The 23,905-nt window shown below is 42.8% G+C and overlaps 1 protein-coding gene across 1 annotated transcript; it reads right to left on the bottom strand.

The window, feature by feature from the left end:
* Positions 1-845: 845 nt before the first annotated feature.
* On the bottom strand, positions 846-1,763 carry LOC122926147 (galactoside alpha-(1,2)-fucosyltransferase 2-like). The gene has a single exon (XM_044277527.1). The coding sequence runs from the start codon at positions 1,761-1,763 to the stop codon at positions 846-848; it is 918 nt and encodes a 305-aa protein (XP_044133462.1).
* Positions 1,764-23,905: the final 22,142 nt, after the last annotated feature.

The raw sequence follows: 23,905 nt of genomic DNA, 5'->3' as shown, positions 1-23,905 counted from the left end.
TGCCTAACTATAACTATATGTGAGTTTTTGTGTGTATGAATGCTTGTATATCTTGCTCCTGAGGAATGGGATTTCTTTACTTCCCTGAAACGCATCAAACTCATTTTAATTGGTATAAAGCAACCTTCTGGTGCTACATCCTGTGAGGTCCCTGTTTTACCACTCTGGGATAAAGAATCCATTACATCTGTCAAGCGATCTCAGCGAGGGAGGTGAGGGTATGAGTGTATTGAGTTTATCTTGTACTCCCCTCCTCTGTAAAGTAAGTAGTTAATACAGTTTCAATACCAGTATTTACCTCACTCAGAAGTATGTAGTTTATTTATCTTTTACTTTGTAATTCTTCACTAACTAACTAAACGCAGCCTTAGTGTCCAATTCCACACCACTCCATCACTTAGAGTATTCCCCTGGCGCTTTGTAATCCTCTATCTGTCTTATCCATTTTTCCCTTCTTCCTACCCGAATTCTGGTTACATTTTGCAACTTCTTTTTTTTGTTGTTTACTCAACCTTGACCGTAACATTATAAAAATGAGTTGATGTGTAATGACATACCTTATTTTCGTGATACTAATGCATACTGACTTACGGGTCTACGGTCCTATCCACGACATACTGTACTAGTTAGTTTGGAGACCCGTTTAAAGCTCATATGATCAAGTCCAGGAGACCTAATCTACGCTGCTCTGTATAACCAATTTTGATCGCAAGAAGAGTCTTCTATTACATATTTTTTTTAAGATAACAACACCAAATCTACACTATGATGTTCAGTGCTAGTCCCTGAAACAACTCTAGGTTTATAAATCTTCTAGCGTCTTATTTCTTTGTCTGATCATCCATCTAATTCAGAAGTGGAGATAGGTCAGCAGGAATCCCAATCCAATCTGGAAGAAAAGCTGCTTCATATTTAAAAATTTTAAGAAACTTAGAGTCTGGCAAGGTGAAGTTTGAAAGGTAAATCGTTTCCCCTTTGGCCAAATATCCAGCCCAGTATCCAAATGTCCCAATTGTCATGATGGTGTGGTTACAATGAGCCAAGAGGGCAAAGTCATCGGTTGGTGAAGATTCTTTACCATCTCCTGAGAAATGGACATCTCCCAATGTTGTGTCAATATTCTTCTTACACCAGTCCATCCCGTTACTGGTTACGATGAATAAAGGATTTTGGTACTTCTCCCTGAAATAGCTCATAGCTGTTTGTAAGTACAGTCTGTCAGCTACCACCCCCTTCCATACTTTGGGCATGACGGTCAGATAGTCTCCTCTGCGTACATGAACTCCAACAAATGTTACATTTCCACGGCCTTCCTGCAGCTTGGAGAGGTAATTGTTTGCTTTTTCTTTAATGGAATCATGAAATGTGAACTCCCTGAGAATTTCATCCTTCACATCTTCATAAAATGTCCATGAGCAAGGATAACCTGTAAGCTTCACATAATCTTTTGAAATGTCTTCGTATTCTGGAGACATCCAGTCATGGAGATGAAGGTTTATCCAATCATTATGTGCAAAGTCTTGCTGGTCAAGCAAAGGCAAAGTAATTTTAAAAATTCCTGAAAGTGACCAGTACATTTTAGGCAGAACATAAGCTTTATGGCCATTCAGTTTTGCCAAGGCATAAAGTGTGGCATACTCCCCCATTAAGTTGCCAAGTCGTCCTGTTGGTTCTATTGTCCATATGCCCGTAAGTTCCTGGTTGGTCCTGTTGTGAATCTGAAGTGGATGTTGTTGTAGCTTATTATTATAATGAAATGTCATTAAAGATACTGAATTCCTTACAAGGAGAAAATGTAGGCTTATCAGAAAGAGAATTAGTATCAATAGGAGGAGGATTTTCCACCTTTTCATTTTCCACAAAGTTATGCCTAAAAGATATAGAATAAAATATTAATTAAGAAAGCATAATAAAATAAATTTACTATATACCGTGCTATACATCTTAAAGGTGTTTTTAACCTAAACAAGGAGTCTTCAACTTACTCTCAAATGTGTCAGTTTTGTCATAAAAGTTAACTGTGCTATTTTTTTTATTTTTTTATACACAGTCAAGTCAAATTATTATGAGTAACCATTGTGTGCAGCATGGACAGCAGCTAGACAGGGCAGGAGTGACTCAATAAGGTCCTGGTAGGTTGTCTGGAGCCATGTTTACTTCAGTGCATCACACAGCTACTGTAGGTTGCATGGGGGAGGATACATAAATCAAACACAACAATTCAGGTGGTCCCACAGGTGCTCATTTGGGTTCAAGTCCGGGGAATGTTGGGCCCCAGGTAGTACTTGGAAGTTTTGGGCATGCTCTTACAACCAATATTGGCGATTTCTAGCCATCTGAAATGTTGCATTGTCTTGCTGGAAGATTCCATCCGCCCCAGGGAAGACAAATAGCATGCATGGGTGTATGTGATCTGCAAGGATGGATTTATACCCAGATTGGTTGAGAGTTCCTTCCATATGTATGGGCCAGAGAATGTTACAAAAACATTACCCAGACCATAACACTGCCACCACTAGCTTGTGTTCTTCCAGCAATGGTGTTTCTCACCTGACCTGTCAACGTCCACCTGTTTAATGATGCAGAAAACGCGAAGAAGGTAACCCTTTGCCAATCTGTGAAGGTCCAATTTCAATACTGCCACAAAAACTGAAGCTTTTCCTGCTGATGCAACTTTGTTTGCAGAGGTGCCTTGAACATCCGCCTGCTTTGGAGACCGATATGCAGTAGGGTTCGGTGAACTGTTGTTTTAGACTCATGCGGTAGCCCTCTGGTTCATTTTGGCTGTGAGCTGCTCCACTGTAGCGTATTGGCAGGAATGGCCATTGGGGTGTGTGATCTATGCAATTCCATGTGGAGCATCACCCCACCATAACAGAGGGGGCATCGGCACTGCTTAATCTGAAATGACACAGACGCTTCTTGCAGCCAGGCAGTGCCTGCCCTGTTCTCTCTCGGTCAGCAGTGCTGGCCATTATCCCCCCACCTAATGACGTCGCTGACTCAACAGTGCTGACATTTATTGACTGAAGGAATGGCAGATATATAACAGAAAAGGGGTACCCCAGACAAAAAAAGCGAGTGGTGCCCATGTGCAAAGACTTGAGCAATAAATCAAGACAAAAAGAGCACATGTGTGGGGACATAGAGACGAGACACAGTATAGTGGTAGAAAGAAGAGGCACAGTGGGGGAGCACAGAGCATAAGGGAACGGTATAGGGACACAGAGAAGGGGTACAAAGTATGATACACATTATGGGGGCACAAAGCATGATGAACAGTATGGGTGCACAGAGCAAGAGACATTAGGGGGTGGCACAAAGCATAAGGCATAGTATGGGGGCTTGGAGAAAGGCACAGTATAGGGGCACAAAGAAGAGGAACAGTATGGGTCCCACAGCATGATGCACAGTATGGAGGCACAGAGCAAGAGGCCCTATGGGGACACTGAGCAAGAGGCACAGAGAAGAGGCACAGTATGGGGGCACAGAACATGATGCACAGCATGGGTGCACAAAGCGAGAGGCACAGTGTGCCGAAACAACAAAAAGCACTATGGGGGTACAGAGAATGATGCAAAGGATGGGTGCACAAAACAAGAGGCATAGTGTGGCAGAACAGAGCAGGAGGCACTATAGACACTGAGCAAAGGGTGCTATGGGGCACAGAGCATGAGGCACAGTATGGGTTCCCAAAACAGATGCACAATATGGGGGCACAAAGCATGACACACAGCATGGGTGCACAGAGCCAGAGGCACTATGGGAACCACAAAGCAAAAGACACTATGAGGGCACAGAGCAAGTGGCATTATGGGGCACAGAAAAGAGGCACATTATGGTGGCAGATAGAAGAGACACAGTATAGGGGCACACAGCATCAGACACAGTGTGGGGGAATAGAGCATGAGGCACTATGGGGAACTGCAACAGACACTATGGTGGCACAGAGCAAGAGGCACTGTGGGGGAACAAAGCAAGAGCTGCTGTGGGGGGCACAGAGCAAGAAGCACAGTATGGGGGCACAGAGCACGAGGCACACTATGGGGACACAAAGCATGACACATAGTATGGGGACACAGAGCATGATTCACAGTATGGAGAACAAAAGGCACATTATTGGGGCCCTGAGCAAGAGGCATTACGAGTGGTTCAGAGAATGAGCCACAGTATGGGGGCACAGACCATGAGACACAGTATGGGGGCACAGAGCATGAGGCACAGTATTGGGACACGGAGAACAGGCACAATATTGCAGTACAGAGCAAGAGGCACTATGGGGGCGCAAAGCAAGAGACACCCTTGGAGCAAAACCAATGATGACCCCTTTTTGCAAATCACACTTTTAACTATCAGCAAAAGCAAAGAGGGATATGTGAGCAGACAGCCTATCGTACACCTTACATACCCACCAAGCCAGCTCACCACACGTGACTTCCTTCATGAGCTCCGTACACACTGCTGACGTCAAAAGTAGTAAGTGGTCATAATAATATGACTCGACTGTGTATTTACTAGTGCAACCATAAACTGCACAGATAGCCTAATATGTTGGAGGATATGGCATCCTTTTAAACTAATCTCTTTAATGCTTACAGTATGTCCAGGTTTGTACTTATTTGGTGATGATCCTAAGTTAGAGCCTGTACTATAGTCAAGAGCTGCATTCACAACTATGAGGCGTCAGAGCTAAGATTTTCTAGCAGTTCTTGTTCACTCATTGTCAGCGCGTTCTGGAAAGCGTTTTCTTTACGTAAGAGTAAACTGAAGCAGGAAAAACTGTCTGACAACAAGCTTGTCGACTGTTTCCAGTAAGAGAGAGTAGATTGTCAATACAGATCTGGTAGTAACCAGATGATCAGGTAGTAACTCAAGATGGGTAAGTAAAGTACTGGATAAGTAAAGCTCTGTATTTTCCACTATACTCTAGTTTTTATTTAGATTTATGGGGGTCATTTACTAATGATGGTACCAGTGGATGTGCCAAAGTTATGTAGAGGCACAGGCGCTTGGTGGCACCGGCCGTGCGGCATGCTTTAAACTATGTTGTCTCCCTTGCTGATGTAATTTAAGACCATTTTCCACGCCATAAACTGGCGGCCCCTTTTTCAGCTACCTCTGCAAACTGGCGCAAGAGGGGAAATGTCACAAAAAATAAGCCAAATGCGCCAATAAGTGGTGAAAAAACAATAAAAAAATGACCCCCTATATCTTTATAAGCTCATTAGAGGGGGTGATTGCTTAAGACCTGTGTTTCACATACCTTTTCTTAACTCCTGGTTTTGGCCTCATGTCTCTCAATATATCTGGCACATCTGTGGGGCTTCCATTCACCCAAAAAGCTAAACTAAACCTGGTCAACAGGCGAATATTAGGGCTAGAGATGAGCGAATTGAAGCTGATAAAGTAGAATTCGATCCGAATTCAGGAAAAATTCGATTTGCACCGAATCCAAATTTCCTCACGCTTCATGGTAACAAATTGCATTTTTTCCTAAAATGGCTGCTGCACGTGTGAGGACATGAAGCAAGGAACTCTAGGAAGGTGGGATCACCCATAATGCCATCCATGCAGCCAATCAGCAGCCAGCCAGCCATGTGATGTCACAGCCCTATAAATAGCCTCAGCCATCTTGGATTCTGCCATTCTCCAGTGTACTTAGTGCAGGGTGAGACGTCAGCAGGCGCTAGGGACAGTGCTAGAAAAAACATCATTGGGCTATAAAAAAAATATTTACAAGTGCAGGGAAAGATTATTCAAGGTGTAGGGAAAGGATAAGGAGGAATCATTCCACAGCATTTATGTAGAACAGGGTTCAGTAGGGGAGGTTACAGCCTGAGTAATAGGAACAATCCTATTACACCTTGCTGCACTGACTGGGCACCCAAATTGCCATTATACAGTTCTGTCATTCCAGCAAACCGTACTTGTTATTGGGGTACAAGTGCTGTTTGATACAGCTATTAATAGGGTTTATTACAAGGAAATATTTTTATGTCTTATTTGCCCTTGTGCGGTGCAGTTATATGTTCTAAAGCATTTTTTGGCTTGTATTAGTGGGAAAAAAGGGCTTATTAGCTGTTGTGTGGTGAAGTGCTAAAATTACAGCCCTTTTTGTTGTGTATTAGTGGCAAAAGTAAAATATATTTGCCGTTCAGGGGTGCAGTTATATGTTCTAAAGCCCTTTTTATTGTGTAATACAGTAGTGGCAAAATAAAAATGTATTTGCCATTCAGCGGTGCAGTTATATGTTCTAAAGCCCTTGTTGTTTTGTAATAGTGGAAAAATAAAAAATATATTTGCCGTTCAGCGGTGCAGTTATGTTATAACGCCTTTTCTGGCGTGTATTAGTGGAAAAAGAAAAAATATATTTGCTGTTCAGCAGTGCAGTTATATGTTCTAAAGCCTTTTGTGGCATCTATCAGTGGAAAAAGAAAATATATATTTGCCGATCAACGGTGCAGTTATATGTTCTAATGCCCTTTTTGTCCTGTAATAGTGGCAAAATAAAAATATATTTGCCATTCAGCGGTGCAGTTATATATTTTAAAGCCCTTTTTGTCGTGCAATAGTGCCAAAATAAAAATGTATTTGCCGTTCAGCTGTGCAGTTATATGTTCTAAAGCCCTTTTTGTTGTGTAATAGTGAAAAATAAAAATATATTTGCCGTTCAGTGGTACAGTTATATGTTCTAAAGCCTTTTGTGGCATGTATTAGTGGCAAAATGAAAATATATTTTCCGTTCACCGGTGCAGTTATATGTTCTAAAGCCTTTTGTGGCGTGTATTAGTGAAAAAAGAAAAAATATATTTGCTGTTCAGCAGTGCAGTTATATGTTCTTAAGCCTTTGTGGCGTGTATTAGTGGAAAAAGAAAAAATATATTTGCTGTTCAGCAGTGCAGTTATATGTTCTAAAGCCTTTTGTGGCGTCTATTAGTGGAAAAAAAATATATATTTGCCGATCAGCGGTGCAGTTATATGTTCTAATGCCCTTTTTGTCCTGTAATAGTGGCAAAATAAAAATATATTTGCCATTCAGCGGTGCAGTTATATATTTTAAAGCCCTTTTTGTCGTGTAATAGTGCCAAAATAAAAATGTATTTGCCGTTCAGCTGTGCAGTTATATGTTCTAAAGCCCTTTTTGTCGTGTAATAGTGGAAAAATAAAAATTTATTTGCACTTCAGTGGTGCAGTTATATGTTCTAAAGCCTTTTGTGGTGTGTATTAGTGGCCAAATGAAAACATATTTTCCATTCAGCTGTGCAGTTATATGTTCTAAAGCCCTTTTTGTCATGTAATAGTGGCAAAATAAAAATATATTTGCCATTCAGTGGTGCAGTTATATGTTCTAAAGCCTTTTGTGGCATGTATTAGTGGAAAAAGAACATATATATTTGCCGTTCAGCAGTGCAGTTATCTGTTCTAAAGCCTTTTGTGGCGTGTATTAGTGAAAAAAGAAATAATATATTTGCCGTTCAGCGGTGCAGTTATATGTTATAAAGTCTTTTCTGGCGTGTATTAGTGGAAAAAGAAAAAATATATTTGCTGTTCAGCAGTGCAGTGATATGTTCTAAAGCCTTTTGTGGCATGTAATAGTGGAAAAATAAAAAATATATTTGCCGTTCAGCAGTGCAGTTATATGTTCTAAAAAGCCCAATTTGTTGTGTAATAATGGCAAAATAAAAATTTGTTTGCCGTTCAGCTGTGCAGTCATATGTTCTAAAGCCCTTTTTGTTGTGTAATAGTGTCAAAATAAAAATATATTTGCCGTTCAGTGGTGCAGTTACACGTTCTAATGCCTTTTGTGGTGTGTATTAGTGGCAAAAGAAATTATATATTTGCCGTTCAGCGATGCACTTATATTTTATAAAACCTTTTGTGGTGTGTATTAGTGGAAAAAGAAATAATATATTTGCTGTTCAGCGGTGCAGTTATATGTTCGAAAGCCCTTATTGTCGTGTAAGAGTGGCAAAATAAAAATATATTTGCTGTTATACGGTGCAGTTATATGTTATAAAGCCCTTCTTCTCGTGTAATAATGGCAAAATAAAATATATTTGCCGTTCAGCGGTGCAGTTATCTGTTATAAAGCCCTTCTTCTCGTGTAATAGTGGAAAAAGAAAAAATATATTTGCCGTTCAGCAGTGCAGTTATATGTTCTAAGGCCCTTTTTGTTGTGTAATAGTGGAAAAATAAATATATATTTGCCGTTCAGTGGTGCAGTTATATGTTCTAAAGCCTTTTGTGGTGTGTATTAGTGGCAAAAGAAAAATATATTTGCTATTCAGCAGTGCAGTTATATGTTCTTAAGCCTTTTGTGGTGTGTATTAGTGGCAAAATAAATATATATTTTCCGTTCAGCGGTGCAGTTATATGTTCTAAAGCCCTTTTTGTCATGTAATAGTGGCAAAATAAAAATATATTTGCCGTTCAGTGGTGCAGTTATATGTTCTAAAGCCTTTTGTGTCATGTATTAGTGGCAAAATAAAAATATATTTCCCGTTCAGCGGTGCAGTTATATGTTCTAAAGCCCCTTTTGTCGTTTAATAGTGGCAAAATAAAAATATATTTACCGTTCAGTGGTGCAGTTATATGTTCTAAAGCCTTTTGTCGTTTAATAGTGCCAAAATAAAATATATATTTGCCGTCCAGCGGTGCAGTTATCTGTTCTAAAGCCTTTTGTGGCATGTATTAGTGAAAAAAGAAAAAATATATTTGCCGTTCAGCTGTGCAGTTATATGTTCTAAAGCCCTTTTTGTTGTGTAATAGTGGCAAAATAAAAATTTGTTTGCCGTTCAGCTGTGCAGTCATATGTTCTAAAGCCCTTTTTTGTGTGTAATAGTGGCAAAATAAAAATATACTTGCCGTTCAGTGGTGCAGTTACATGTTCTAAAGCCTTTTGTGGCGTGTATTAGTGGCAAAAGAAATAATATATTTGCCGTTCAGCGGTGCACTTATATTTTATAAAACCTTTTGTGGCGTGTATTAGTGGAAAAAGAAAAAAATATATTTGCTGTTCAGCGGTGCAGTTATATGTTCTAAAGCCCTTTTTGTTGTGTAACAGTGGCAAAATAAAAATATATTTGCTGTTATGCGGTGCAGTTATATGTTCTAAAGCCCTTTTTGTCGTGTAATAGTGGCAAAATAAAATATATTTGCCGTTCAGTGGTGCAGTTATATGTTCTAAAGCCTTTTGTGGCGTGTATTAGTGGCAAAAGAAAAATATATTTGCTGTTCAGCGGTGCAATTATATGTTCTTAAGCCTTTTGTGGAGTGTATTAGTGGAAAAAGGAAAAATATATTTGCTGTTCAGCAGTGCAGTTATATCTTCTAAAGCCTTTTGTGGCATCTATTAGTGGAAAAATAAAAAATATATTTGCCGATCAGAGGTGCAGTTATATGTTCTAATGCCTTTTTTGTTGTGTAATAGTGGAAAAATAAGAATATATTTGCCGTTCAGCGGTGCAGTTATATATTTTAAAGCCCTTTTTTTTCGTGTAATAGTGGCAAAATAAAAATGTATTTGCCGTTCAGCTGTGCAGTTATATGTTCTAAAGCCCTTTTTGTTGTGTAATAGTGGAAAAATAAATATATATTTGCCATTCAGTGGTGCAGTTATATGTTCTAAAGCCTTTTGTGGCATGTATTCGTGGCAAAATAAAAATATATTTGCCGTTCAGCGGTGCCATTATATGTTCTAAAGCCTTTTGTGGCGTGTATTAGTGTCAAAATAAAAAATATATTTGCTGCTCAGCTGTGCAGTTATATGTTTTAAAGCATTTTGTGGCGTGTTGTAGTGGCAAAAGAAAAATATATTTGTCGTTCAGCGGCGCAGTTATATGTTCTAAAGCCCTTTTTGTCGAGTATTAGTAGGGAAAAAGAAAAAGGGCTTATTAGCTGTTGTGAGGAGAAATGAGAAAATTACAGCCCTTTTTGGTGTGTATTAGTGGCAATAAAATATTTACCGTTCAGCAGTGAAGTTCCATTGTACCACAGCCATTTACAGGGTGTATAAATCGGATAGATACGTACATCCTATTAGCCATTCTGCGGTGAATAGTGATTGTTATATTTATTTTATGGGGTTTATTAATAGGAAAAAAGAATACGTCTAATTCACACTCGCGTTTTGGATTTCCATTTGTGAGATCCGTTTAGGGCTCTCACAAGCGGTCCAAAAGGGATCAGTTTGCATTCTACAGGGAGTGCAGAATTATTAGGCAAGTTGTATTTTTGAGGATTAATTTTATTATTGAACAACAACCATGTTCTCAATGAACCCAAAAAACTCATTAATATCAAAGCTGAATATTTTTGGAAGTAGTTTTTAGTTTGTTTTTAGTTTTAGCTATTTTAGGGGGATATCTGTGTGTGCAGGTGACTATTACTGTGCATAATTATTAGGCAACTTAACAAAAAACAAATATATACCCATTTCAATTCAATTTATTTTTACCAGTGAAACCAATATAACATCTCAACATTCACAAATATACATTTCTGACATTCAAAAACAAAACAAAAACAAATCAGTGACCAATATAGCCACCTTTCTTTGCAAGGACACTCAAAAGCCTGCCATCCATGGATTCTGTCAGTGTTTTGATCTGTTCACCATCAAAATTGCGTGCAGCAGCAACCACAGCCTCCCAGACACTGTTCAGAGAGGTGTACTGTTTTCCCTCCTTGTAAATCTCACATTTGATGATGGACCACAGGTTCTCAATGGGGTTCAGATCAGGTGAACAAGGAGGCCATGTCATTAGATTTTCTTCTTTTATACCCTTTCTTGCCAGCCACGCTGTGGAGTACTTGGACGCGTGTGATGGAGCATTGTCCTGCATGAAAATCATGTTTTTCTTGAAGGATGCAGACTTCTTCCTGTACCACTGCTTGAAGAAGGTGTCTTCCAGAAACTGGCAGTAGGACTGGGAGTTGAGCTTGACTCCATCCTCAACCCGAAAAGGCCCCACAAGATCATCGTTGATGATACCAGCCCAAACCAGTACTCCACCTTGCTGACGTCTGAGTCGGACTGGAGCTCTCTGCCCTTTACCAATCCAGCCACGGGCCCATCCATCTGGCCCATCAAGACTCACTCTCATTTCATCAGTCCATAAAACCTTAGAAAAATCAGTCTTGAGATATTTCTTGGCCCAGTCTTGACGTTTCAGCTTGTGTGTCTTGTTCAGTGGTGGTCGTCTTTCAGCCTTTCTTACCTTGGCCTTGTATCTGAGTATTGCACACCTTGTGCTTTTTGGCACTCCAGTGATGTTGCAGCTCTGAAATATGGCCAAACTGGTGGCAAGTGGCATCTTGGCAGCTGCACGCTTGACTTTTCTCAGTTCATGGGCAGTTATTTTGCGCCTTGGTTTTTCCACGCGCTTCTTGCGACCCTGTTGACTATTTTGAATGAAACGCTTGATTGTTCGATGATCACGCTTCAGAAGCTTTGCAATTTTAAGAGTGCTGCATCCCTCTGCAAGATATCTCACTATTTTTGACTTTTCTGAGCCTGTCAAGTCCTTCTTTTGACCCATTCTGCCAAAGGAAAGGAAGTTGCCTAATAATTATGCACACCTGATATAGGGTGTTGATGTCATTAGACCACACCCCTTCTCATTACAGAGATGCACATCACCTAATATGCTTAATTGGTAGTAGTCTTTTGAGCCTATACAGCTTGGAGTAAGACAACATGCAGGATGATGTGGTCAAAATACTCATTTGCCTAATAATTCTGCACTCCCTGTAATGCATTTTGAATAGAAAAGGATCCACTCAGAATGCATCAGTTTGCATCAGTTCAGTCTCCATTCCACTTTGGAGATGCAAACCAAAACGCTGCTTGCAGCGTTATGGTGTCCGTCTGATGAAACGGATCCATCTCCATTGACTTACATTGTGTGCCAGGACGGATCCGTTTTCACTGACACAATCTGGCACAATAGAAAATGGATCCATTCTCCATTGACTTTCAATGGTGTTCAAGACTGATCCGTCTTGGCTATGTTAAAGATAATACAAATGGATCCGTTCTGAACTGATGCAGACGGTTGTATTATCTGAATGGATCTGTCCATGATGGATTTGCATAAATCGTGAGTGTGAAAGTAGCCTTATTAGCAGGTCTGCAGTGAACCGACATTGTTATACTGCCATTGCCGGGGTGTATTAATGGGAAAAATAAGTACGTGTTATTAGCCGTTCTGTGGTGAATATACATTGTCATACAGACATTGTTGCGCTGTATTAATAGCAAAAATAAGTATTTTTTATTAGCTGTTATGCGGTGAATTTACATTCTTATTCAGTAGTGAAATTTGTTTGCAATACAGCCTTTTTTGGGAAAATTGATGGGTGATTGTAGACTTCATTTTGCTGTACAGACCGAATTACATTGATTAGCCATTCAGTGATGAATTTTTTTGGGGGGGAAATTGTTCGGTAGCTGTAACCGAGATCAAGGACAATATATGTCTTTTATGGCCCACTGGGTATATGTGGTTTCTGGCCAGCCACACCAGCAACTTGGTCAGGTGATGCCGCTTCTGCCTCCACGTTCTCACGCTGTTGGTCCTGAGACAATGTCCGCCTCTGCCTCCTCATCGTCCACCGTGTTCTAAGCCCCCGCTGCAGGGACAATTCACAGTGCTCCTCCAGCATACCACATGTACAGGGCATGGCGGTGTCAGGCTGTTCTACACCTCGTTTGCCTGGGTGAACAGAGTGACACAGGGGAGGAACTGCTCCGTGTCCTTCATCAAGAAATTAAATCCTGGCTTTTTCCACGACAACTAAAAATGGGAACCATGGTGACCATCAACGGGAAGAACATGGTGTCGGTGCTGCATCAAGGAGGGCTGAGTCATGTGCCCTGCATGGCACACATGTGCAATCTGGTTGTCAAGCGGTTCCCAGAGTCTTCCACCCATCTGCAAGACATCCTAAAAATGGCCGGGAAACTTTGCATGCACTTCAGCCACTCGTACACTGCGAAGCATCCCCTCCTTGAGCTGCAGCAGCAGAACGGCATCCCCCAACAAGAGCAAATATGCAACGTTTCCACCCGTTGGAATTCCACCTTCCATATGTTGGACCGACTGTACGAACAGAGAAAGTCCATAAACTATTTCTTGATGATCCAAGCGGACAGGAGTACTCCCCTGTGTAACTTCAATGTCAACCAGTGGCAGCTCATGAGTGACACCTGCCATTTGCTCAGGCCCTTTGAGAAGGCCACGTTTTTGTCAGTCGCCAGGACTACGGGATGAACAATGTCATTCCACTGCTTCATGTCCTGGAAAAAATGCTGGTAAATCTGGCTGGTCAAGGGACTGGAGACATGGCGCCTACATCTCACGGCCACATGAGCCCTGTCGGGGCTGAACTGGAGGAAGAGGACGAGGAGGACATTGGAGCATAAGCAATGTGTAGCGAAATGGGTGGTTGTTCTACACAGGTGACAGGAGATGAGGAGCAGGAGCAGCCAGATGAACCGTTGAAGTATGCAGTGGAGATGGAGGCAGGGAGTCACTCCGAGTCACTTGCACAAATGGTCCGATGCATGCTCACTTGCTTGCGTAGTGGCAGTCAAATTTTTTTTTACCATTAGTCTTAGATTTGCCTTATTTTAACACGTACTTGTTTGTCTTTTATATAAAACGTAACTTTTATTACCTAGACCTTTCTTGACCAAAAAAAAAAAATGCAAAAATTATTTTTGTAGTCCAAAAAATAAAAAGCGGATTGGATTGTAAAAAGTGAACTTTGACATTGTCTTGAGGTTTACCATAGTTACATAAAATAGCATACTATACAGTAGTATAGTATAGCACAATATAGTATTGTACAATTTAGCTCAGTATAGTAAAGTACAGCAAAGTAAAACCTAGGAGAACATTAGATAATATGATATTGCAAACTGTATCTTAAAGGGTCACTAACTTTTCAAAAAACCTTTCATGTCAAGTTTTTATTTATTTAGTAAAACTGCATGGTACAGTATGGCATAAAATAATATAGTTTACAGTATAATATAGTACAGTAGAACATAACTGCATAAAATAGCATAGTATAGCATAACATTGACTAATATTTAAATATTTAAGCCTAACATAAAATAGCAGAATGGCATAAAATAACAAGAGTGAAATAGGACACAGATACTATCTAGGATTACATAAGATAATTTACTATTATATAGTTTATAATTATATACAGCAGTATGGTATAGTATGGAAAAAATAATAGAATCCTGTATGGCATAAGTGTAGTATACCATAGCACTAGATGTAGAATAGGTAGAATATAATAGTGTAGAATAAAATAAGAAACTATAGTATATCATAAGTATTGTGTGGTATAGCCAGGGCAGTTTCTAGGGAAATTTACCAACAGGGCAAACATCAAAAAAGCGCCCCCTCCCCCCCGATCGTGGGCGGATCTCCTCCGTACCGCATTGTAGTTGATGGGGGCGGCGGTCATTCAGTCTGCAGTGCCGGATCCAGTGAATTCCGGCAGGCTGCTCTCAGCTGGAACAGCCTGCCAGAATCACTAATGCAGTTGTGAAAGTAGCCTAATACAGCCCCACATACCTCTTACATCCAGTGATGTCTCCTTTGATGTAGATGTTCTCTTTCTTTATCTTCTCCATTTAGACCAGACCGCCATGATGATTTATTTCAGCCATCTCTTCTCTCTGCAGAGTTTGACAGACATCTTAGTTTCCTACTTTTCCATCATCCTCCCACCTTCTCAACATCCCATCATGCGCCCCCAAAACTATACTGCATAAACTGATAACCCCCCTGCTCCCATAGTCCCCCAGTTGTAATAAAGCCCACCATATTGCCACTGGTAGTAATAATTCTATTTATAGGGTGTGCCAGTGCAAAAAATGCCCCGTTGTGTGTCAGTAAAAAAAGGCAAAAAAATCAAAAAAATCTTAGTGCCCCCAGTAGAGCTAATGTTCCCAGAATGCCCTCATGTATTCCAATGATCCATACTGTGTGCCACTAAAAAAAAACACTTAGTGCCCCCAGTTGAGCTTAGGTGCCCATAGTGCCCCTATAATTTGTGACAGTATAAACTGCTCCTCTATAGCTCCTCCAGAAGATGCCCCATAGTGCTCCTCCCCTGTTCCCATAGTGTCCTCCATAATGTGCCAGTATAAAATGCCCCTATAGACTGCCCAACATAGATGCACCCATAATGCTCCTCTCCCCCTTCCCCATAGTGGCACCAAAATGGTTGCCAGTATTAAATGCCCCTATATAATGCCCCCATAGTGCTCTTCTCCCCCACTTCTTCATAGTGCCCCCCATAATGTGTGCCAGTAAATAGGGCACCCAGTAAATGCACCCATAGTGCTCCTACCCTCCACTTCTCCATAGTGCCCCCCATATTGTGCCAGTATATTGGGCCCCCATAGTGCTTCCCCTTTTCTCCATAGTGCCCCCCCATATTGTGCCAGCATATTGGGCCCCCATAGTGCTTCCCCTCTTCTCCATAGTGCCCCCCATATTGTGCCTGTATATAGGGCCCCCAGTAGATGCGTCCCCTCTTCTCCACAGTGCCCCCCATATTGTGCCAGCAAATAGGGCCCCCATAGTGCTTTCCCTCTTCTCCATAGTGCCCCCTCCATATTGTGCCAGTATATAGAGCCCCCATAGTGCTTCCCCTCTTCTCTATAGCCCCTCCATATTGTGCCAGTATATAGGGCCCCCAGTAGATGCGTCCCCTCTTCTCCATAGTGCCCCCCATATTGTGCCAGTATATAGGGCCCCCATAGTGCTTTCCCTCTTCTCCATAGTGCCCCTCCATATTGTGTCAGTATATAGGACCTCCATAATGCCCCTCCATATTGTGCCATTATATAGGGCCCCCAGTAGATTCATCCCCTCTTCTCCATAGTGCCCCCCATATTGTGCCAGTAAATAGGGCCCCCATAGTGCTTTCCCTCTTCTCCATAGTGCCCCCTCCATATTGTGTCAGTATATAGGGCCCCCATATTTCCCCCCATATTGTGCCAGTATATAGGGCACCCACTCCCCTTCTTGCCATACTGTACTATAATAAAAACAATAAACACATATACTTACCTTATGCTGCTTAGCAATGCGATGCAGGCCTCTTCCAGCCTGTGTCCCGCTCTGTACGGCTTAGGCGGCGCAATGACATCATCGCACCGCCTGCACCGGCCTCTGATAGGCTACAGGCACAAAGTCTATAGCCTATCAGAGGAAGGGCTAAGGGAGACGCCTCTCCCCTGCTCCTCCACACCGTTTATCTGTATCGCTGTCCTAAGGACAGCGATACAGATGAGTTTGGAGATGAGCGCTTCCAAAATGGAAGCTCTCATCTCCACTTCTGCTGCCTCCGGACAGAAAGGGCCCCCCTCTGATGCTGGGTCCTGCTGACGGAGCCCCCCCATTTCGGTCCTGAGGGATGCGCCCCTGGCGGTTGCACCCCTTGCCCGCCTCTAGAAACGGCCCTGGGTATAGCATAGCTTTAGATATAGGATAGCAAAATAAATAGTAGTGTATAGCAAAGTGTTAGCTATAGCATAACATTAGGTATATAGTATAATATAGAATAAAATAACATAGTATGAATTTTTATACTTTTTTTTTTTTTTTTTTTTTTTATTTTATTTTTGTTTTTCAGCATACAAATAGTTTTCCATATATCTCATAAGAAAGAACAGATAACATACATATTAACCAAATATAAGAAGTTTACAAGCATTTAAAATCTGTTTCTTCATTAATCATATCGGTCAACTATCCCAGTTTTTATTCTGTTTCTTTTCTCATATCAGAAAATATTTACCATCCCCTTCCTCACCCACCCCTATCCCTCCCCGCTCTCCCTTGGTTGTCCTATGGTTGTCCTATGGTTATCCTATGTTTGTCCTGTGGGGTTTCCATCTAATCCATCTTTCCTAGCCCATCTTCCGGGGTTTATTACCTATTCCGTTTCCATTCCCTATCGATTTGTTTTACAGGCATATTCATATCTCTGCACCCTTTCACATAGGTTTTTCCATTCTTCAATATTTGGGGGTCTATCCGCTCCCCACCCTCTAGCCACTACGACCCGGGCCAACATTAAGTTTTTGGTCCATTTCATTTTAATTTTTCTTTCCAAACCACTTTTCCTAATATATCCAAGCACTGCGGTCGAAATCTCTAGTGGCACGGAGCCCCCAGTTGTTCTGGTAAGCTCCTGAAAGACCTGAGTCCAGAAAACCTGCATGGGGGAACAATACCAGATCAGGTGTATAAAGTCTGCGTTATTTGCCTTACATTTCCAACACCTGGAGTCCTCTGTTTTATAGATTCTATTCAACACCCACGGGGTGATATAGGTTCGGTGAAGGATAAAAAACTGTATCAACCGAAAATTACTCGATAATGTGCTTCCTTTTATACTTCTGTAGATATATCTCCAATCTAAAGTGTTAGAATCCACCTCCAGTGCCCATTTAATTTCGCTATTAAATTTCGTCACCCCCCCTAATCCCCTTTTAATTTTTTTATATATCTGTGAAATTGATAATTTCTTGCCGATACTGTAATTACAGAAATCGGCAAATTCCGAGTGTTCCGTAACTAAATACTCTTTATTTTTAGTTGACTCGAATGCATGTTTTAATCGAAAATATCTAAACCGTGTGAGAGTATCCAGTTCTATACCAAGCTCCATTTCCTCTAATGCCCTAATCTTTCCTTCCACCGCAATCTGTGATATATACTTAATACCATTTTTTTTCCAAAAAATATAATCATCCAACCCCTGAAACTCACTTAAATTTAGATTCCCCCATATGGGGGTAAACTCTAGTGAAAAATTTATTCCCAATAACTTTTTAACTTTAGCCCATACTAAGTGCATCATTTTACTGATTGGACAATTCCTACTAGAGTTGAGCGAACACCTGGATGTTCGGGTTCGAGAAGTTCGGCCGAACATCCCGGAAATGTTCGGGTTCGGGATCCGAACCCGATCCGAACTTCGTCCCGAACCCGAACCCCATTGAAGTCAATGGGGACCCGAACTTTTCGGCACTAAAAAGGCTGTAAAACAGCCCAGGAAAGAGCTAGAGGGCTGCAAAAGGCAGCAACATGTAGGTAAATCCCCTGCAAACAAATGTGGATAGGGAAATGAATTAAAATAAAAATTAAATAAATAAAAATTAACCAAAATCAATTGGAGAGAGGTTCCATAGCAGAGAATCTGGCTTCCCGTCACCCACCACTGGAACAGTCCATTCTCAGATATTTAGGCCCCGGCACCCAGGCAGAGGAGAGAGGTCCCGTAACAGAGAATCTGTCTTCATGTCAGCAGAGAATTAGTCTGCATGTCATAGCAGAGAATGAGGCTTCACGTCAGCCACCACTGCAACAGTCCATTGGCATATATTTAGGCCCAGCACCCAGGCAGAGGAGGGAGGTCCCGTAACAGAGAATCTGTCTTCATGTCAGCAGAGAATTAGTCTGCATGTCATAGCAGAGAATGAGGCTTCACGTCAGCCACCACTGCAACAGTCCATTGGCATATATTTAGGCCCAGCACACACACAGGCAGAGGAGAGAGGTCCCGTAACAGACAATCTGGCTTCATGTCAGCAGAGAATTAGTCTGCATGTCATAGCAGAGAATGAGGCTTCACGTCAGCCACCACTGCAACAGTCCATTGGCATATATTTAGGCCCAGCACACACACAGGCAGAGGAGAGAGGTCCCGTAACAGAGAATCTGTCTTCATGTCAGCAGAGAATTAGTCTGCATGTCATAGCAGAGAATGAGGCTTCACGTCAGCCACCACTGCAACAGTCCATTGGCATATATTTAGGCCCAGCACACACACAGGCAGAGGAGAGAGGTCCCGTAACAGAGAATCTGTCTTCATGTCAGCAGAGAATCAGTCTTCATATCATAGCAGAGAATCAGGCTTCACGTCACCCACCACTGTAAGAGTCAATTTTCATAAATTTAGGCCCAGAACCCAGGCAGAGGAGAAAGGTCCCGTAACAGACAATCTGGCTTCATGTCAGCAGAGAATCAGTCTTCATATCATAGCAGAGAATCAGGCTTCACGTCACCCACCACTGTAAGAGTCAATTTTCATAAATTTAGGCCCAGAACCCAGGCAGAGGAGAAAGGTCCCGTAACAGACAATCTGGCTTCATGTCAGCAGAGAATCAGTCTTCATATCATAGCAGAGAATCAGGCTTCACGTCACCCACCACTGTAAGAGTCAATTTTCATAAATTTAGGCCCAGAACCCAGGCAGAGGAGAAAGGTCCCGTAACAGACAATCTGGCTTCATGTCAGCAGAGAATCAGTCTTCATATCATAGCAGAGAATCAGGCTTCACGTCACCCACCACTGTAAGAGTCAATTTTCATAAATTTAGGCCCAGAACCCAGGCAGAGGAGAAAGGTCCCGTAACAGACAATCTGGCTTCATGTCAGCAGAGAATCAGTCTTCATATCATAGCAGAGAATCAGGCTTCACGTCACCCACCACTGTAAGAGTCAATTTTCATAAATTTAGGCCCAGAACCCAGGCAGAGGAGAAAGGTCCCGTAACAGACAATCTGGCTTCATGTCAGCAGAGAATCAGTCTTCATATCATAGCAGAGAATCAGGCTTCACGTCACCCACCACTGTAAGAGTCAATTTTCATAAATTTAGGCCCAGAACCCAGGCAGAGGAGAAAGGTCCCGTAACAGACAATCTGGCTTCATGTCAGCAGAGAATCAGTCTTCATATCATAGCAGAGAATCAGGCTTCACGTCACCCACCACTGTAAGAGTCAATTTTCATAAATTTAGGCCCAGAACCCAGGCAGAGGAGAAAGGTCCCGTAACAGACAATCTGGCTTCATGTCAGCAGAGAATCAGTCTTCATATCATAGCAGAGAATCAGGCTTCACGTCACCCACCACTGTAAGAGTCAATTTTCATAAATTTAGGCCCAGAACCCAGGCAGAGGAGAAAGGTCCCGTAACAGACAATCTGGCTTCATGTCAGCAGAGAATCAGTCTTCATATCATAGCAGAGAATCAGGCTTCACGTCACCCACCACTGTAAGAGTCAATTTTCATAAATTTAGGCCCAGAACCCAGGCAGAGGAGAAAGGTCCCGTAACAGACAATCTGGCTTCATGTCAGCAGAGAATCAGTCTTCATATCATAGCAGAGAATCAGGCTTCACGTCACCCACCACTGTAAGAGTCAATTTTCATAAATTTAGGCCCAGAACCCAGGCAGAGGAGAAAGGTCCCGTAACAGACAATCTGGCTTCATGTCAGCAGAGAATCAGTCTTCATATCATAGCAGAGAATCAGGCTTCACGTCACCCACCACTGTAAGAGTCAATTTTCATAAATTTAGGCCCAGAACCCAGGCAGAGGAGAAAGGTCCCGTAACAGACAATCTGGCTTCATGTCAGCAGAGAATCAGTCTTCATATCATAGCAGAGAATCAGGCTTCACGTCACCCACCACTGTAAGAGTCAATTTTCATAAATTTAGGCCCAGAACCCAGGCAGAGGAGAAAGGTCCCGTAACAGACAATCTGGCTTCATGTCAGCAGAGAATCAGTCTTCATATCATAGCAGAGAATCAGGCTTCACGTCACCCACCACTGTAAGAGTCAATTTTCATAAATTTAGGCCCAGAACCCAGGCAGAGGAGAAAGGTCCCGTAACAGACAATCTGGCTTCATGTCAGCAGAGAATCAGTCTTCATATCATAGCAGAGAATCAGGCTTCACGTCACCCACCACTGTAAGAGTCAATTTTCATAAATTTAGGCCCAGAACCCAGGCAGAGGAGAAAGGTCCCGTAACAGACAATCTGGCTTCATGTCAGCAGAGAATCAGTCTTCATATCATAGCAGAGAATCAGGCTTCACGTCACCCACCACTGTAAGAGTCAATTTTCATAAATTTAGGCCCAGAACCCAGGCAGAGGAGAAAGGTCCCGTAACAGACAATCTGGCTTCATGTCAGCAGAGAATCAGTCTTCATATCATAGCAGAGAATCAGGCTTCACGTCACCCACCACTGTAAGAGTCAATTTTCATAAATTTAGGCCCAGAACCCAGGCAGAGGAGAAAGGTCCCGTAACAGACAATCTGGCTTCATGTCAGCAGAGAATCAGTCTTCATATCATAGCAGAGAATCAGGCTTCACGTCACCCACCACTGTAAGAGTCAATTTTCATAAATTTAGGCCCAGAACCCAGGCAGAGGAGAAAGGTCCCGTAACAGACAATCTGGCTTCATGTCAGCAGAGAATCAGTCTTCATATCATAGCAGAGAATCAGGCTTCACGTCACCCACCACTGTAAGAGTCAATTTTCATAAATTTAGGCCCAGAACCCAGGCAGAGGAGAAAGGTCCCGTAACAGACAATCTGGCTTCATGTCAGCAGAGAATCAGTCTTCATATCATAGCAGAGAATCAGGCTTCACGTCACCCACCACTGTAAGAGTCAATTTTCATAAATTTAGGCCCAGAACCCAGGCAGAGGAGAAAGGTCCCGTAACAGACAATCTGGCTTCATGTCAGCAGAGAATCAGTCTTCATATCATAGCAGAGAATCAGGCTTCACGTCACCCACCACTGTAAGAGTCAATTTTCATAAATTTAGGCCCAGAACCCAGGCAGAGGAGAAAGGTCCCGTAACAGACAATCTGGCTTCATGTCAGCAGAGAATCAGTCTTCATATCATAGCAGAGAATCAGGCTTCACGTCACCCACCACTGTAAGAGTCAATTTTCATAAATTTAGGCCCAGAACCCAGGCAGAGGAGAAAGGTCCCGTAACAGACAATCTGGCTTCATGTCAGCAGAGAATCAGTCTTCATATCATAGCAGAGAATCAGGCTTCACGTCACCCACCACTGTAAGAGTCAATTTTCATAAATTTAGGCCCAGAACCCAGGCAGAGGAGAAAGGTCCCGTAACAGACAATCTGGCTTCATGTCAGCAGAGAATCAGTCTTCATATCATAGCAGAGAATCAGGCTTCACGTCACCCACCACTGTAAGAGTCAATTTTCATAAATTTAGGCCCAGAACCCAGGCAGAGGAGAAAGGTCCCGTAACAGACAATCTGGCTTCATGTCAGCAGAGAATCAGTCTTCATATCATAGCAGAGAATCAGGCTTCACGTCACCCACCACTGTAAGAGTCAATTTTCATAAATTTAGGCCCAGAACCCAGGCAGAGGAGAAAGGTCCCGTAACAGACAATCTGGCTTCATGTCAGCAGAGAATTAGTCTGCATGTCATAGCAGAGAATGAGGCTTCACGTCACCCACCACTGCAACAGTCCATTGGCATATATTCAGGCCCAGCACCCAGGCAGAGGAGAGAGGTCCCGTAACAGAGGATCTGGCTTCATGTCAGCAGAGAATCAGTCTGCATGTCATAGCAGAGAATCAGGCTTCACGTCAGCCACCACTGCAACAGTCCATTGTCATAAATTTAGGCCCAGCACCCAGGCAGAGGAGAGAGGTCCCGTAACAGAGGATCTGGCTTCATGTCAGCAGAGAATCAGTCTGCATGTCATAGCAGAGAATCAGGCTTCACGTCAGCCACCACTGCAACAGTCCATTGTCATAAATTTAGGCCCAGCACCCAGGCAGAGGAGAGAGGTCCCGTAACAGACAATCTGGCTTCATGTCAGCAGAGAATTAGTCTGCATGTCATAGCAGAGAATCAGGCTTCATGTCAGCCACCACTGCAACAGTCCATTGGCATATATTTAGGCCTAGCACACAGGCAGAGGAGAGGTTCATTCAACTTTGGGTAGCATCGCAATATAATGGTAAAATGAAAATAAAAATAGGATTGAATGAGGAAGTGCCCTGGAGTCCAATAATATATGGTTATGGGGAGGTAGTTAATGTCTAATCTGGACAAGGGACGGACAGGTCCTGTGGGATCCATGCCTGGTTCATTTTTATGAACGTCAGCTTGTCCACATTGGCTGTAGACAGGCGGCTGCGTTTGTCTGTAATGACGCCCCCTGCCGTGCTGAATACACGTTCAGACAAAACGCTGGCTGCCGGGCAGGCCAGCACCTCCAAGGCATAAAAGGCTAGCTCTGGCCACGTGGACAATTTAGAGACCCAGAAGTTGAATGGGGCCGAACCATCAGTCAGTACGTGGAGGGGTGTGCACACGTACTGTTCCACCATGTTAGTGAAATGTTGCCTCCTGCTAACACGTTGCGTATCAGGTGGTGGTGCAGTTAGCTGTGGCGTGTTGACAAAAGTTTTCCACATCTCTGCCATGCTAACCCTGCCCTCAGAGGAGCTGGCCGTGACACAGCTGCCTTGGCGACCTCTTGCTCCTCCTCTGCCTTGGCCTTGGGCTTCCACTTGTTCCCCTGTGACATTTGGGAATGCTCTCAGTAGCGCGTCTACCAACGTGCGCTTGTACTCGCGCATCTTCCTATCACGCTCCAGTGCAGGAAGTAAGGTGGGCACATTGTCTTTGTAGCGTGGATCCAGCAGGGTGGCAACCCAGTAGTCCGCACAGGTTAAAATGTGGGCAACTCTGCTGTCATTGCGCAGGCACTGCAGCATGTAGTCGCTCATGTGTGCCAGGCTGCCCAGGGGTAAGGACAAGCTGTCCTCTGTGGGAGGCGTATCGTCATCGTCCTGCCTTTCCCCCCAGCCACGCACCAGTGATGGACCCGAGCTGCGTTGGGTGCCACCCCGCTGTGACCATGCTTCATCCTCATCCTCCTCCACCTCCTCCTCATCCTCGTCCTCCTCGTCCTCCAGTAGTGGGCCCTGGCTGGCCACATTTGTACCTGGCCTCTGCTGTTGCAAAAAACCTCCCTCTGAGTCACTTCGAAGAGACTGGCCTGAAAGTGCTAAAAAT

This window comes from Bufo gargarizans, chromosome 2 (assembly GCF_014858855.1).
Source record: "Bufo gargarizans isolate SCDJY-AF-19 chromosome 2, ASM1485885v1, whole genome shotgun sequence".
Taxonomy (NCBI): Eukaryota; Metazoa; Chordata; class Amphibia; order Anura; family Bufonidae; genus Bufo; species Bufo gargarizans.
The sequence above is the reverse complement of the archived record's forward strand: the minus strand, read 5'-3'. Positions and strand labels throughout refer to the sequence as shown.